The sequence below is a fragment of the Giraffa tippelskirchi genome, chromosome 8 (genome assembly GCF_054371585.1).
Source record: "Giraffa tippelskirchi isolate mGirTip1 chromosome 8, T2T-mGirTip1v1.2.pri, whole genome shotgun sequence".
Classification (NCBI taxonomy): domain Eukaryota; kingdom Metazoa; phylum Chordata; class Mammalia; order Artiodactyla; family Giraffidae; genus Giraffa; species Giraffa tippelskirchi.
This window is the reverse complement of record NC_137282.1, coordinates 149,664,182-149,678,534: the sequence shown is the minus strand read 5'-3', so window position 1 is coordinate 149,678,534 and position 14,353 is coordinate 149,664,182. Positions and strand designations below refer to the sequence as shown.

Below are 14,353 nucleotides of genomic sequence, written 5' to 3'. Positions count from 1 at the left end.
AACACGAGATGATCCTTACCTGGCAATAACGCAGCTAAAATAGATCATTTAAGTAATTTCTCATTGTTAACTGAGCCCAACATGGTCTTTAAGCGTCCCGTAACAAGAATACTGACACAATAGCCTGAAGTACGGGAACATTTTATTTTCTTCATAATCAGATGAAAATGTTGTGAGTACAGAGGCAGAGAAGAGGCTCATACTGTTTTTTTCTGTGCCTTGAATTTAAACAGCTTTTTAATTTTTTTTTTAACAGTAACTGTACTATCCTAGTAAACTTCTTGAGATGAAACGAAGGATTTGGGTTTCATCGGGAAATCTACATTCACCTTAAAGAGGATACACAATAGCCTCAAGTTTGTTATTTTCTGAAGATGAGTTCTTTGGGAATCAGGATGTTGTTTTTGCTTTGTACTCATTGCATGTGTCAGGAAAACATGAAAGACAAAGCCCAGCGGGTTGACTTCAGTCACGACAGCCTGATGTACTGAGCATGAAATATGCAATGTGTATAATTGCTGGATCCTACATCCCATCTAATGAAAACCCAGGACGCTGACTTGCTGATCCTTGGTTTCATAATTAGAAGTTTTACAGGAACAGACCAAGTCAAGAGAAGAGGTACACTTTTATAACTAGTGGTTGCTATAATTAAAGTTATTAGTTAAGGAAGGGCTGTTACTCGGGGCAAAACAATCAGAAGGAAGTTTTAGCAATTAAGTCAAATTCACTGTGGTTGTGAGGGTTTGGGTTCCTTGTCCCCCTTTCTTTCTGGAAAACAAAACAACCTCAGGCAAGGGTTCTGTACTTCTCAAAGAGCATCTTGGCTCGGCAGTGGCTGGAGGGCAAACAATGAACAGTGAACTGCACTGTTGATTATATCAGCAGGTTAATTAAGAAAGCTATTAGTGATGATTAAAAAAAAAAAAAAAGCCAGCACATTTTCAGTTCATATTGACAAAATCCATGACCTAGGCAGAACCGATGTTTGTTCAATACTAGAAAGACATGCTAGAGGCGTTTAGAGGAAAAGACTGACGCAGAAAGCTGAAGGTCCAATTTGGGATGTCCCCTATTAATAGTGTTAGCAGAACTGATTGTTCGGAATTCCATATGCTTTTTCCTCTCATATAAATTATGTAAGCAGAAGTGTTCAGGCCCTCAGATTCATTCTGAAAAACCCAGTTCACTCATGATGGAGTCATCATAAAGGAGCTCTGGTTTGGGAGACTGGGTTCTGGTCCAAGCTCTGAAACTAACGTGTTACTAGTTTGGGGACAGTGGGTTTGATTCTGCATTTCCACTTCTAAACTTCAAGACAGTCCAGTCTCAGAAGCGCAGAAAGCTCACCTTCCCCACATAGCATCTTCCACTGGGGGAGTCTGTTCTCAGCTCTGGTACAGGCTGACAGGAATGCATTGCCCACAGGGCAGTGGCACTGAGTGGCACCTCCTTCTGCAGGATGAATCACTCTATCTGCTGCCTGGGCAGAGACTGACGAGGAGTTTGAGAGGAGACCATATGGGGGGTTGTCCTATGTTTGCAAACCCTGAAGTCAGCCCTTGATCAGGAAAAGGCTCCCTGTTCCCTAGTTAAGCTTCTATTTCATTGACCTCAGTGTTGGCTATTCTGTTTCTCTTTCCATGACCTGTGTGTGTGTTAGTCCCTGAGTCACGTCCAGCTCTTTGCAACTCCATGGACTGTAGGCCACCAGGCTCCTCTGTCCATGGGATTTTCCAGGCAAGAATACTGGAGTGGGGTGCCGTTTCCTCCTCCAGGGGAATCTTCCCAACCCAGGGATTGAACTCAGGTCTCCTGCATTGCAGGCAGATTCTTTACCATCTAAGCCACCGGGGAAGCCCATTCCATGGCCATGAGTCATTCCCAGTCTTCCAGAATTTGTCCCCTTGGAAACACCACAAGCTATTTCCCCATATTGCTGACAAGCTTGAAGTGTCTATGGGATTGCTTAAGGGTCATGGAAAAGAGGTAAAAGGGAGTAAAAGGGCTCCTCCTAGGCTTGGCATTGACTCTCCCTCCCTGCCCCTTTTCTCCCTTAGAGAGACCACCACTGGTTATGCCCAGCTGGGACTGGTTCAGGGCAGGAGCCACCACAGAAAAAGTTTGGGAGAAGGGACCTCTCTCAGGAGGCTCAGGATGTAAGGGTTATAACTGACAAACCTCTGACTGCAAATAAGTCAATCAGGTGTGCTCAAAATGTTGTTTTGACACAGTTACTCCCCACCTCAGAGATGAGTTCCCAACATCAGTTCCTGAGGCCTTTTCTGTCTGTCAACACTCGAGCATCTTTAGAGACTTAAGCTCCAAATTTAATCCTGTGATATTCTGCACCCTTTAAAAGTCTGGTGGTAAGACATACAAATATTGACTCCCCAAAGTGAGTTCAGAGATTTGATTGAGAAATTAAAATACACTTAAATAATCTCACTCGCTCTGGTTTATAGGAGCAAGGATATTGTGTACTTGGACAAAGTTGGCTAGATGGCATATTGAAAAACCCAGATGAAAACGAGAAGAGAGACCTTTTAAGTTACATGGAGGAATCACAGGACATCCCTGGAAAGGTCATAATGGCAAGAATCTTAATAGAATAGAAGACTCTAATTAGCAAGGTCTTAATAACAAGGGGCAATTGGAATTGGAATGAATAGAGTTGGAATAATTGAGATCTGAAAATAGCAGAGAGATGGAAACTCAACTCAGGGAACTAAATACACCATAAATTAGATAAAAGCAGAATCTCAAAACTAGAATCTATGCCAGAGGCACAGACAGGGAATTTTTATTGCTTTTCAAGGGTGACGGTTGGAGTAGCATGGGAGTTTATTGGTTATTTACCTCTGTTCCATCCTGTTTTCACCTATGCTTTGCTTCATATGATAGAAAAGCTTAACTTGTAAGGTTGCATTGGCCAAATGCCAGGCAGAAAGATTGAGGAAATGGTGCTACTAAAAATGAAAATTTCACATTGAAATTTGTTAGGGAAAATTTTGCTTTTTTTTTTTTAACAAGTAGTCATGCTACTTTCAGGTACACTTGCATTTTCTCCACTTTCACAACCTCTTTCTTGTAAGTCTGTAGATATCATATTCTGATTATATCATTTCCCTGCTCAACATCTATAAGTCTCTTCGTGTCTGTGGAATAAAGTCTAGCTATCTCAGCCTAGCCCTTGTGAAAGTTCTTCATTATCCAGATCCATGGGTGTTAACCTACAATATACAGCAGACCTGTGCTCCTTCATAGTGGGGTGTGACAAGTGCTGGTCCCCATAGTGGATGTTAGTGGTTTGCATTTGGCACTCACTTCTTTTCCTCCTTCCTTTATCCTGGCAACCCACTCCACTATTCTTTCCTGGAGAATCCCATGGACAGAGGAGCCTGGTGGGCTAGAGTCCATTCAGTTCAGTTCAGTTCAGTTCAGTCACTCAGTCGTGTCTGACTCTTTGTGACCCCATGAGCTGCAGCATGCCAGGCCTCCCTGTCCAACACCAACTAACTCCCGGAGCCCACCCAAACTCATGTCCACTGAGTCAGTGATGCCATCCAACCATCTCATCCTCTGTCGTCCCCTTCTCCTCCTGCCCTCAATCTTTCCCAGCATCAGGGTCTTTTCAAATGAGTCAGCTCTTCGCATCAGGTGGCCAAAGTATTGGAGTTTCAGCTTCAACATCAGTCCTTCCAATGAACACCCAGGACTGATCTCCTTTAGAATGGACTGGTTGGATCTTCTTGCAGTCCAAGGGACTCTCAAGAGTCTTCTCCAACACCACAGTTCAAAAGCATCAATTCTGCGGCACTCAGCTTTCTTCACGGTCCCACTCTCACATCCATACATGACTACTGGAAAAACCATAACCTTGACTAGATGGACCTTTGTCGGCAAAGTAATGTCTCTGCTTTTTAATATGCTGTCTAGGTTGGTCATAACTTTCCTTCCAAGGAGTAAGTGTCTTTTAATTTCATGGCTGCAGGGCCCCACAGAGTCAGACAGAAATGAAGCGACTTTGCAGGCATCCTAAGATAACCCTTATTTTTCTCAGATCTCCATTTATGCTCCACTTGGAAATGTGTCTCATAGTAAAAGGGAGGCTCTGATTGGTCTCACAATACTCCAAATCCTCTTGTCAGTGATTGGTTTAGAAATGTGCTAATTACACAGTTCTGGTCAGTGAGATGTGAGAAGTGTGTCAGAGGCCTCTGGAACTTTTCTTGCTCTTTAGAGAGGCTTAGAAAGAAGTGAAGTCTGTCTTTGGAGCTGCATGTGACTGGGTTTCCTGAAAGTAAGCCAGCCCTGAGGATGGAAGAGCAGAGAATCTAGGTCCTTAATGGCATCCCCAAGCTGCTGAAGCAACTACTAACTCCAGTCTGCCCTGACTCTGGACATCCTGTGATATTGATATGATACTATTTTGTAGTTTAAATCAGGGTCAATCTTTCAGCTACTTGCAGCCAAAAACATTGCACACAATGTTGTTCTCTTTTTATTTACTGCTTCAGCCTCATTCCAATCTGAATCTTTACCACTTCAGGGTCCCCAGCCAGATATATCTGTGCTTCTCTATAAATGCACCCCCGAAATACCCTCCCTCCTTCCCTCTCGCCAGCTTCTGAAATCCTCACCATTAAAAAGCTTTTGAAAACATCCTTAAACATTAAGAACTCTTTCTTGATAATCCACTCTCTCCTCCCAGCAAGTTTTCCCTCCTTTGAATTCCTAAACCTTTTCCTTACATCTCTTCTGGCATTTTTCCTATTCAGGCATTATGGTTATTTGTGTGAACATCAGGTCTTTTTCTCATTGGAAAGTCCTGGGCTGTGTCATTTATAGTTTTGTATTCACCTCCTACCTACAGTAGAGTCTGTGTTTAATATAAAGCACAAGAAATTTGTTGATGGAATCAGATATTCCTAGACTGATTTACCACCCACCCTCTGAGAACTCAGTGGACACTAACTGGTGTACTAATGAAGTAAGAACACTAATGATGCAGTTGATTCTCTAAAATGTCACCTCCATGGGAGACATGTATGAAAAAGAAATTTTTGAAGAATCTGGCCTCTCTAGTAGATCCAGTTGAATGAAATTTAATGGTGACAATTGAATGACATTGTAAACAATAGGATCAATTCACTGAGAAAGCTCTTTGCATTTAAAATGCAAGAGCAAATTGCCCAAAGAGCTTGGCTCTGGTTTTTCAGTTGAGTGGAACAGTCAGATGCCCAGATTTCAAGAGCAAAATTGGAACAAAACATAGTGTAGAAATTATGCTCCCAACTCATCTGATGAAATAATTGGCTTGTAGGATTTACAATACTGTGACAAATCTAACAAATTGGGAAACTGACATCTTGGTTTGAGACGAAGGCTATATATTATACTGTTAAGTAGCAATAGAATATTGACTTCATTCAGAAATCATGGGTCCCATTTATGTTCACCTTGTGATAATTTATTGACATACCAGTCATGATCTCTACACTTTTCTGTCAAGGTGTTTTGTTTCCATAAAACAGTGAACATAATATACTGTTCTTTCATGAATACAATATATTTTAAATAAGGATATTAATGTTAATATTTTCTGTTCTATGCATTTCCTGGTTTTTTTGGAGAATTTTTTATTCTTATGTTTTGATCAAGTCTTCTTCAAATGTCTGGCAACCCTTGGTTGTTCACATGCATTCCAGACTATGGCAATAAAAAATGTGTTTAGAAGCTCAAAAAGAAGGAAATAAATCATGGGTCAATAAGCTTGCATTTCTTTTTCATGGGATCTTTTAAAACAATGACATTATTTGTTGATCTCTGACCCAAGTCTGACTGTAAAGATACAACTAAGATTGAAGACACATTTTAACTTCATCATAATTTATTTTAATTAATTTGAAATATTTTATACATACAGGAAAACATAGAAGCTAATGTTACAGACACCCCATATACCCAGCATCCTGATTTAACATGATAATATTAGGCTGCATTTGCAATATTTATTTTATATTTTAGATCTCATCCTTTTGTGTGATGCTCAGGATAAATTTCTACTCAGATTTTTAATTCTGAGTAATCATTATGACTTTCTTGAGTTTTATTTTTAATTTAGGCAAAATTTACAGAGAGTAAAGGAAGGGAAGGGAAGTCGCTCAGTCGTGTCCGACTCTTTGCGACCCCATGGACTGTAGCCTACCAGGCTCCTCCGTCCATGGGATTCTCCAGGCAAGAATACTGGAGTGGTTTGCCATTTCCTTCTCCAGGGGATCTTCCCGACCCAGGGATCGAACCCAGGTCTCCCGCATTGGAGGCAGGCGCTTTAACCTCTGAGCCACCAGGGAAGTCGGAGAGTAAAATACATAGTAAATAAGTGTAAGTCCAGTGACCTTTGACAGACCTACACACCTGTGTAAACAAACATCCCGATGTAGATGTACATTTTCATCACTCTAGAAACCTTGCTTGTGCCATGTTGCAGTCAGTCCCTCTCAAGAAGCAAATCCTGTTCTATCACAGTAGATTATTTTTGCCTGTTCTTAAATGCCATGTAAATGAAATCATATGGTATATATATTCTTTTGTGCGTCTGACTTCTTTAGCGTGACAAAAAGGGTTTAAGATTTACCCATGTTATTACATGTTTTCATTTTTCTCTTTAGATTGCTTAGTAATTTTCAATCATATGAATATACTATAATTTTCTTATCCATTCTCTTGCTAATGGACTTTAGGGTAAGTTTGGGATTATGAATAAAGTTGCAGTGAACATTTTTGTGCATGTCTTTTGGTAGATATGTGTTTTAATTTTCTTGAGTTAAATCCTTAGAATGGAATTGCTGAGTCGTGGGAAGGTACAGTTTTAATTTTATAAGAAGCCAAGAAACTTTTTGTGTAGGGGTTGTACAATTTTATATACCCAACAATGGTATGAGAGTGCTAATCACTGCACATTCTTGCCAGCATTTGACGGTTGTTAGTCTTTGAAACTATCTTTTTAGTGGAATGAGTGGCTTCTCATTGTGGTTTTAATTTGCATTTCTTTGTTGACTAGTAGGAAAATTGAGCACTTCATATGTTTTCTTTTTATCATACTAATATACTTTTGGTGACGTATCTATTTAAGCATTTTGCCCATTTGAAAATAAGTTTCCTTTTTTAAAATATTGATTTGTAGTGGATTTGTGTATTTTGGATTCAAGTCCCTTGATATATAATTTTATATATATATATATAATTTTTCTCTTATCTTGTGACTTCCCTTTGCATTTTCGTAATGGTATATTTTGATTAGTAGAAATTTTTATTTCTCCTTTCCTACTTTTTTGTAGTAAAATATTTTTTAGTATTCTATTTCCTCTATTGACTTTTTAAAAACAGCTTTATTAAGGCATAGTTGACATACAATAAACAGTACAGATTTGAAGTGTACAATTTTATAGGTTTTGTCATATGTATATACCTGCAAAACCATTATCATAACCAAGATAATAAACATATCCATCACTCCTGACATATTTCTTCAGTTCTCCTTCTGTAATCTTTTTCCCCATCTCTTCTCCTCCCCATTTTTTTTAAATCCCTTTGTAGTAACTACAGATATGCTTTCTGTCACTGTAGATTAGTTTGCATTTTCTAGAATTGTATCAAAATGGAATCATACTCTGTATACTCTTTTTTGTCTGGCTTCTTTCAGTAGCATAATGAATTTTGGTTCATCCTTATACTTAAAAGTGGAAGTTGCTCAGTCGTGTCCAACTCTTTGCGACCCCATGGACTATACAGTCCATGGAATTCTCCAGGCCAGAATACTGGAGTGGGTAGCCTTTCCCTTCTCCAGGGGGTCTTCCCAACCCAGGGATCAAACCCAGGTCTCCCTCATTGCAGGCAGATTCTTTACCAGCTGAGCCACAAGGGAAGCCCTTCTTATACTTGAGAATATCAATTCATTACTTTCTGTTACAGGGAAGTATTCCATTTGTATCCATTCACCTACTTATGAACATTTGGACTGTGTTCAGTTTGGGGCTATTAAAAAATAAAATTTTTATAATCATTTGTGTGCAAGTCTTAGTTTTGACACATGCTCTCTTTTCTCTTGAGTTAATGTCTGATAGGAGAATGGCTGAATCCTGTGATAGGTTTATGTTTAACATTTTAAGAAATTATCAAGCTCTTTTCCCATGGTTGCATTATTTTATATCCCCATTCTCAGTGTAGGAATGTTTCAGGTACTCTACATATTCATCCACACTGATCTGGTCATTATAATTTTAGACATTCTAATAGATGCTGTGGCATCTCACTGTGATTTTAATTTCCCTAATGACTGAGATTAAACATTTTTTTAAATCTCCTTATTTTCTATGTATGTATTCAAATCTTTTGACCATTTTAAAAAATTGGGTTATTGTTTTCTTATTATTGAATTTTGAGGGTTTTTTATATTTTCTGGATACAAGTTTTTTTATCAGACATGATTTGCAAATATTTGTCCTCATTGACTGTGTGGGTCATAATAAACTGTGGAAAATTCTGAAAGAGATGGGAATACCAGACCATCTGACCTGTCTCTTGAGAAACCTGTATGCAGGTCAGGAAGCAACAGTTAGAACTGGACATGGAACAACAGACTGGTTCCAAATAGGAAAAGGAGTACGTCGAGGCTGTATATTGTCACCCTGCTTATTTAACTTATATGCAGAGTACATCATGAGAAACGCTGGGCTGGAAGAAATACAAGCTGGAATCAAGATTGCCGGGAGAAATATCAATAACCTCAGATATGCGGATGACACCACCCTTATGGCAGAAAGTGAAGAAGAACTAAAGAGCCTCTTGATGAAAGTGAAAGAGGAGAGTGAAAAAGTTGGCTTAAAGCTCAACGTTCAGAAAACTAAGATCACGGCATCTGGTCCCATCACTTAATGGGAAATAGATGGGGAAACAGTGGAAACAGTGTCAGACTTTATATTTTTGGGCTCCAAAATCACTGCAGATGGTGATTGCAGCCATGAAATTAAAAGACGCTTACTCCTTGGAAGGAAGGTTATGACCAATCTAGATAACATATTTAAAAGCAGAGACATTACTTTGCCAACAAAAGTCCGTCTAGTCAAGGCTATGGTTTTTCCAGTGGTCATGTATGGATGTGAGAGTTGGACGGTGAAGAAAGCTGAGCGCCGCAGAATTGATGCTTTTGAGCTGTGGTGTTGGAGAAGACTCTTGAGAGTCCCTTGGACTGCAAGGAGATCCAACCAGTCCATCCTAAAGGAGATCAATCCTGGGTGTTCATTGGAAGGACTGATGTTGAAGCTGAAACTCCAGTACTTTGGCCACCTGATGCAAAGAGCTGACTCATTGGAAAAGACCCTAATGCTGGGTAGGATTGGTGGCAGGAGGAGAAGGGGACGACAGAGGATGAGATAGCTTGATGGCATCACTGACTCAATGGATATGGGTTTGGGTAAACTCCGGGAGTTGGTGATGGACAGGGAGGCCTGGCGTGCTGCAGTTCATGGGGTCGCAAAGAGTCAGACACGACTGAGCGACTGAACTGAACTGAACTGATCCTCATTTGTAGCTTGTCCTTTCATCCTCTTCATTTTCTTATCATAGATGGCAGGAGTTTCTATTTCTGATTAAGTCTAATTTATCAATTTGTTCTTTTATGGATCTTGCTTTTGTTGTCATATATAAGAAATCTTTGCCTTACCCAAGGTCACAGGGACTTTCTCCTATGTATTCTTCTATAAAGTTTAAAGTTTTGGTTTTTAATTTAGATCTGTGATCTACTTTGAGTTAATTTTTGTATTGATAGGAGTTTACTTTTTGCATATGGATATCCAATTGTGAGGCTTCCCTGGTGGCTCAGACAGTAAAAGAATCTGCCCACAATGGGGAGACCCAGGTTCACTCCCTGGATTGGGAAGATGCCCTGGAGAAGGAAATAGCAACTCACTCCAGTATTCTTGCCTGGAGAATTCCATGGACAGAGGAACCTGGCAGGCTATAGTCCATGGGTTGCAAAGAGTTGGGCATGACTGAGCAACTAATGCACACACATCCAATTGTGATGCAACATTTGTTGAATGTTGGTTGACTTTTTAGGTATTCCTCTTTGTATTTTTTAAAAAACTATTGCCCTAAGGAGTTTATTTTGCATTCTTAATGTGTCATAGTCCACTTAAAGTAATATTGTACCACTTCATGTAAAATATGAGAATCTTACAGTAGTATAATTCTATATGCTATGACTCCATTCATAATGAATTATCATATATTTTGCTTCTATTTATGTTATAACATCCAAACCAAAATGTTACTATAGTTAATTTAAATGATCAATTTTGCTCTAAAGAAATTTAAAAAAATAAGAAAGGCAGGTTTTTAAAAATATATCCACATATTTACTGAGAGCAGTATTGATTTCTCTTTGTATAATCAAAGTTCCATCGACTATCATTTCTCTTCAGTCTGGAGAACTTCCTTTAGCATTTCTTGAAGTGAGGATCTGCTAGTAATGCATTCTCTCAGCTTTCTTTTATCCAGAAATTTATTTAAATCTCATTTATTGAAGGATATTTTCACTGGCTGTAGAATTCTAGGTTGACAGTTTTCTCTGTGTGTTTTATTCATATCCATATCATTCAATTGTTTTCTGAACTTTGTTGTTTTCTGTGAGTAGTAGTCATTCATAATTCTTATCTTTGTTCCTTGATATACAATATCTCTTTCTTTTCCTCAAATGCTTACAATTTATCTTTGATTTTTAGTACTTGGACTATGATATTCCTACTTTTGATTTTCTTCATGTCTTTCATCAATTTCGGAAAATTCTCATCTACTAATGCTTACTTTTTCCCCTCTCCTCTCTCTCCTCTCCTTCTTCATCTCCACTTACACTATGCTGGATCACTTTGTATTGTCCCTCAAGTCACTGAGGCTTCATTTGTTTTTATTTCCAACATTTTTTTCTTCATGTTTAGCAATTTGGAAAATTTCTATTGAGCTATCTTCAGAGTCACTGATGCTTTTTTCTATAGTATCCAATTTACTATTAAGTTTATCCAAGGGATCTTTATTTGAGACTTTGTATTTTTCAGCTTGATATCCATTGGCTCTTTTTTCTTGTTTATATTTATTGACTAAGATTCCCCATCTCCTACATCATGTTTATTCATGCTTTATTTCATATCCTTAAGGATATTTATAATAGGTGTTTTAAAATCCTCATGTGCTAAACCTAACATCTGGGTCATTTCAAGGTCTGTTTCTATTTTTTCTCCCTTGATTCTTTGCAGATTTAATAATATTTTATTGCATGCTAGATATTGTAAATGATACACTATAGGGAGAATTTGTTGTAGGGAGATGTTGTCTCCCTTTAAAAGGTGATGAGTTTTGTTTTGGTAGTGGTTACATAATTTGTATTGATAGATCTTGATCTAGTCAGACTTTGTTTTAGAATGTCTTAGAATGGTCAATTACTATTTTTGCCCTAAATCCTGTGGAATGGCTTTTATTCTAGGATATAAATTTTACTAAGTGGCTTTACTAGGGTCTCAGTTGAATACCTTACGTTTTCACTGAGGATGTTCACTTTAGCTGGGCTTCAATCCCAAAGTCTCCAAACTCTGGGTGATCGCTAATACTTCTTCAGCTCTCAGCCTCCAGCAGCAGAATTCAGAATCAGTCTCTGTACATGTGCTTCTCAGTTCTTGGCCCAGGATCTGAGGGATTCTCCACCCAGTTTTCTTAGGCTCCAGCTCTGTAAAACTCCCCTTTCTCTGGCCGTGCCCCCACACATTCTGGCTGCCTTCAGACACCCTCTGATAGTAGTGGTGTGGATAGCTCTGTCTTGTTTCTGATTTTAACAGAACTGTCTTTAGTATTTCATTGCCAGTTTCCAATAAATGCTCTTATTTACCATTTTTCTTTTACTTAGAGATTTTACCATGAATTACATCAGTTACTCTTTTACCATATGTTTGTATAGTCCTATAATTTCCCCTGAATTTATTAGTGAAATAAATTATGTTGATAAAATTTCTAATTCACATTCTTAGATTTCTGTAATAAATCCATCTTTTATACACTGATAGGTATGTTTTTCAATTTTTCCAGCCCTTAACATTTCAACTAATAAAGCAGAATAATAAGTTTTAAAACATAGTGTACTTTACCAAGAAAAGGAAAAGCACTGAGTTTCAGTCATTTTGCCTTAACTAAGCATACCAAGGCAAGTAAATATAGTTAAAAGAAGTTTGCACTTCATCTTTCTACTTATGTTACTAAGACAGTTCCATTCAGCTTTATAGAAATATAATTGATGACAATTGCACATTAAAGACTAAGTTGATATTGTGAAGTAAAAAGAATCTAGACTCCTAGCTCTACCTCTTAGGAACCAAGTGACCTTGTTTAAGTTACTTACCCTCCAGAGCTTCGGTCACCGTCTCTGTAAGATAAGGGGCAAACCACACCTATCCTGCCAGGTTAACGTGAGCGTCAAATGTGATGATGGATGGAGCTATGTTTTATAAGCTGTAAGTTACTGTTGGTGGCTATTTTCTTTTTTTCAAAATTGCTCTATTCTATTTCTTTTTCTTCTTTTAAAATATTAAGACTTTAGTATTTTTTACAGCAGTTTAAGGTCCACAGCAAATTGGAGAGGAAAGTTTACAGAGCTATCCCTTATACTTCCTACCTCTGCACATGCACAGCCTCCCTCCTTATCTACATCTCCCACCAGAGTGATGCACTTATTACAACTGATTCACTTCCATTGGTACATCATGATCCCCCACAGTCCTTGTTTACATTATGGTTCACTCTTGGTTTTGAACATTCTATGGGTTTAAACAAAAGTATAATGACATGTATCCACCATTATAGTATCATTCAGGGTATTTTCACTGCTCTAAAACTCCTTTGTACTCTGTTCAATTCTCTCTCTCACCATACCTCTGATAACCACACTGTTGGTTGTGTTTTGTTTTATTAACTCTATAGTTTTTCCATGGCTATTCTTTGTTACCTGTGGTCCCCAAGGACTTCACAGTTGACACAGGAGATTCCTTGCTAAGGAAAGGACTGTAGGGAGATTCTCTCTTGACCCTTGTTGTTACCTGTCCACCACTGGGTTCACTATCCTGGCTGTGGGGCAGGAGGCCCCTGTTGTTTTTTGGACAGGCAGAGAAGGGAAAGAGAAATCCACTCTCATTCCCTGCAAGAGAGGGAAAAAAAGGAAAAGGGAAGAGAAAATTCATTTGTCTCTGAGGGGAAAAGGAGGAAAGAAACTTAAAAGAAATACACTTCTGTAGGCTGGGACTCTACCAAAAGCAGAGTTTTTATTCGGCTTCCAATATCCCTGTGAGAGCTAGGCCTTAGTTTTCCTAAAAGAAACAATGGAAAATGATTTTAACACTCCAGTTCAACTACCTTAACATTTAAATAGATTTTTAGAGGCAGGTTTGGAAACCTAACCAACTAAAGAATTCTGGGAGATTTTTTGTTTGTTTGTTTGATTGTTTCTTCTTGTGGTTTTTTTTTTTTTTTTTTTTAATGCATTATATATTAAACAATCATACAAAAAAAACACAAAACCTTGTAAAGCTAGTTTGTGACTTATGTTACCTTTTTGTCTCTACCCAGATGCTTCATACACACTTCATCAGCTCAAGCTCAAAATGCCTAAGCACACGACAGCAAGCAATGCTTATGAAGGGTCCTATTGAATGGCTGAAGAAAAGTGATCAGACATCAGAATTTATAGCAGAGAAAGCAGCTGTTCTGTTTTGTAAAGTCATGGAATTGCTTTGCGGTGGTCTTCCAGGAGCAGTCAACAAACCTTTCAGGTGAATGTCAGATACTCAGGGCTGCCTGACCCCAGACAATATAAGAATAATGGAGAGTTGTGGACAATTTCAGAGTCGAGAGTGTCTCAAAGAAAATTCAGTAAGACTACTGCTGCTGCTGCTGCTAAGTCGCGTCACTCGTGTCCGACTCTGTGCGACCCCATAGACAGCAGACAGCCCACCACGCTCCCCCGTCCCTGGGATTCTCCAGGCAAGAACATTGGAGTGGGTTGCCATTTCCTTCTCCAATGCATGAAGGTGAAAAGTGAAAGTGAAATTGCTCAGTTGCATCCGACTCTTAGCAACCCCATGGACTGCAGCCCACCTGGCTCCTCCGTCTATGGGATTTTCCAGGCAAGAATACTGGAGTGGGTTGCCAGTGCCTTCCCCATCAGTAAGACTATTCTTGGCAAAGTAGTGAAAGTTTTACACATATAGAAACATATTAAACAAATGTGCACAGATGCCCTTCAACTTGTGCC

The 14,353-nt window shown here is 38.8% G+C and overlaps 1 protein-coding gene across 20 annotated transcripts in view; it reads left to right on the top strand.

Moving 5' to 3' along the window:
- Positions 1-14,353, top strand: part of CDKAL1 (CDKAL1 threonylcarbamoyladenosine tRNA methylthiotransferase) — a 918,695-nt gene that overhangs the window by 753,679 nt on the left and 150,663 nt on the right. For all 20 annotated transcript variants that reach the window (XR_014061588.1, XR_014061589.1, XR_014061593.1 and 17 more), the window contains one exon: positions 13,669-13,871. Coding sequence is in view for 12 of the 20 variants with exons in the window: in XM_081518030.1 (XP_081374156.1) it covers positions 13,669-13,871 (203 nt within the window). In the remaining 8 variants the exon portion in view is untranslated. The remainder of the gene's footprint in view (positions 1-13,668; positions 13,872-14,353) is intronic.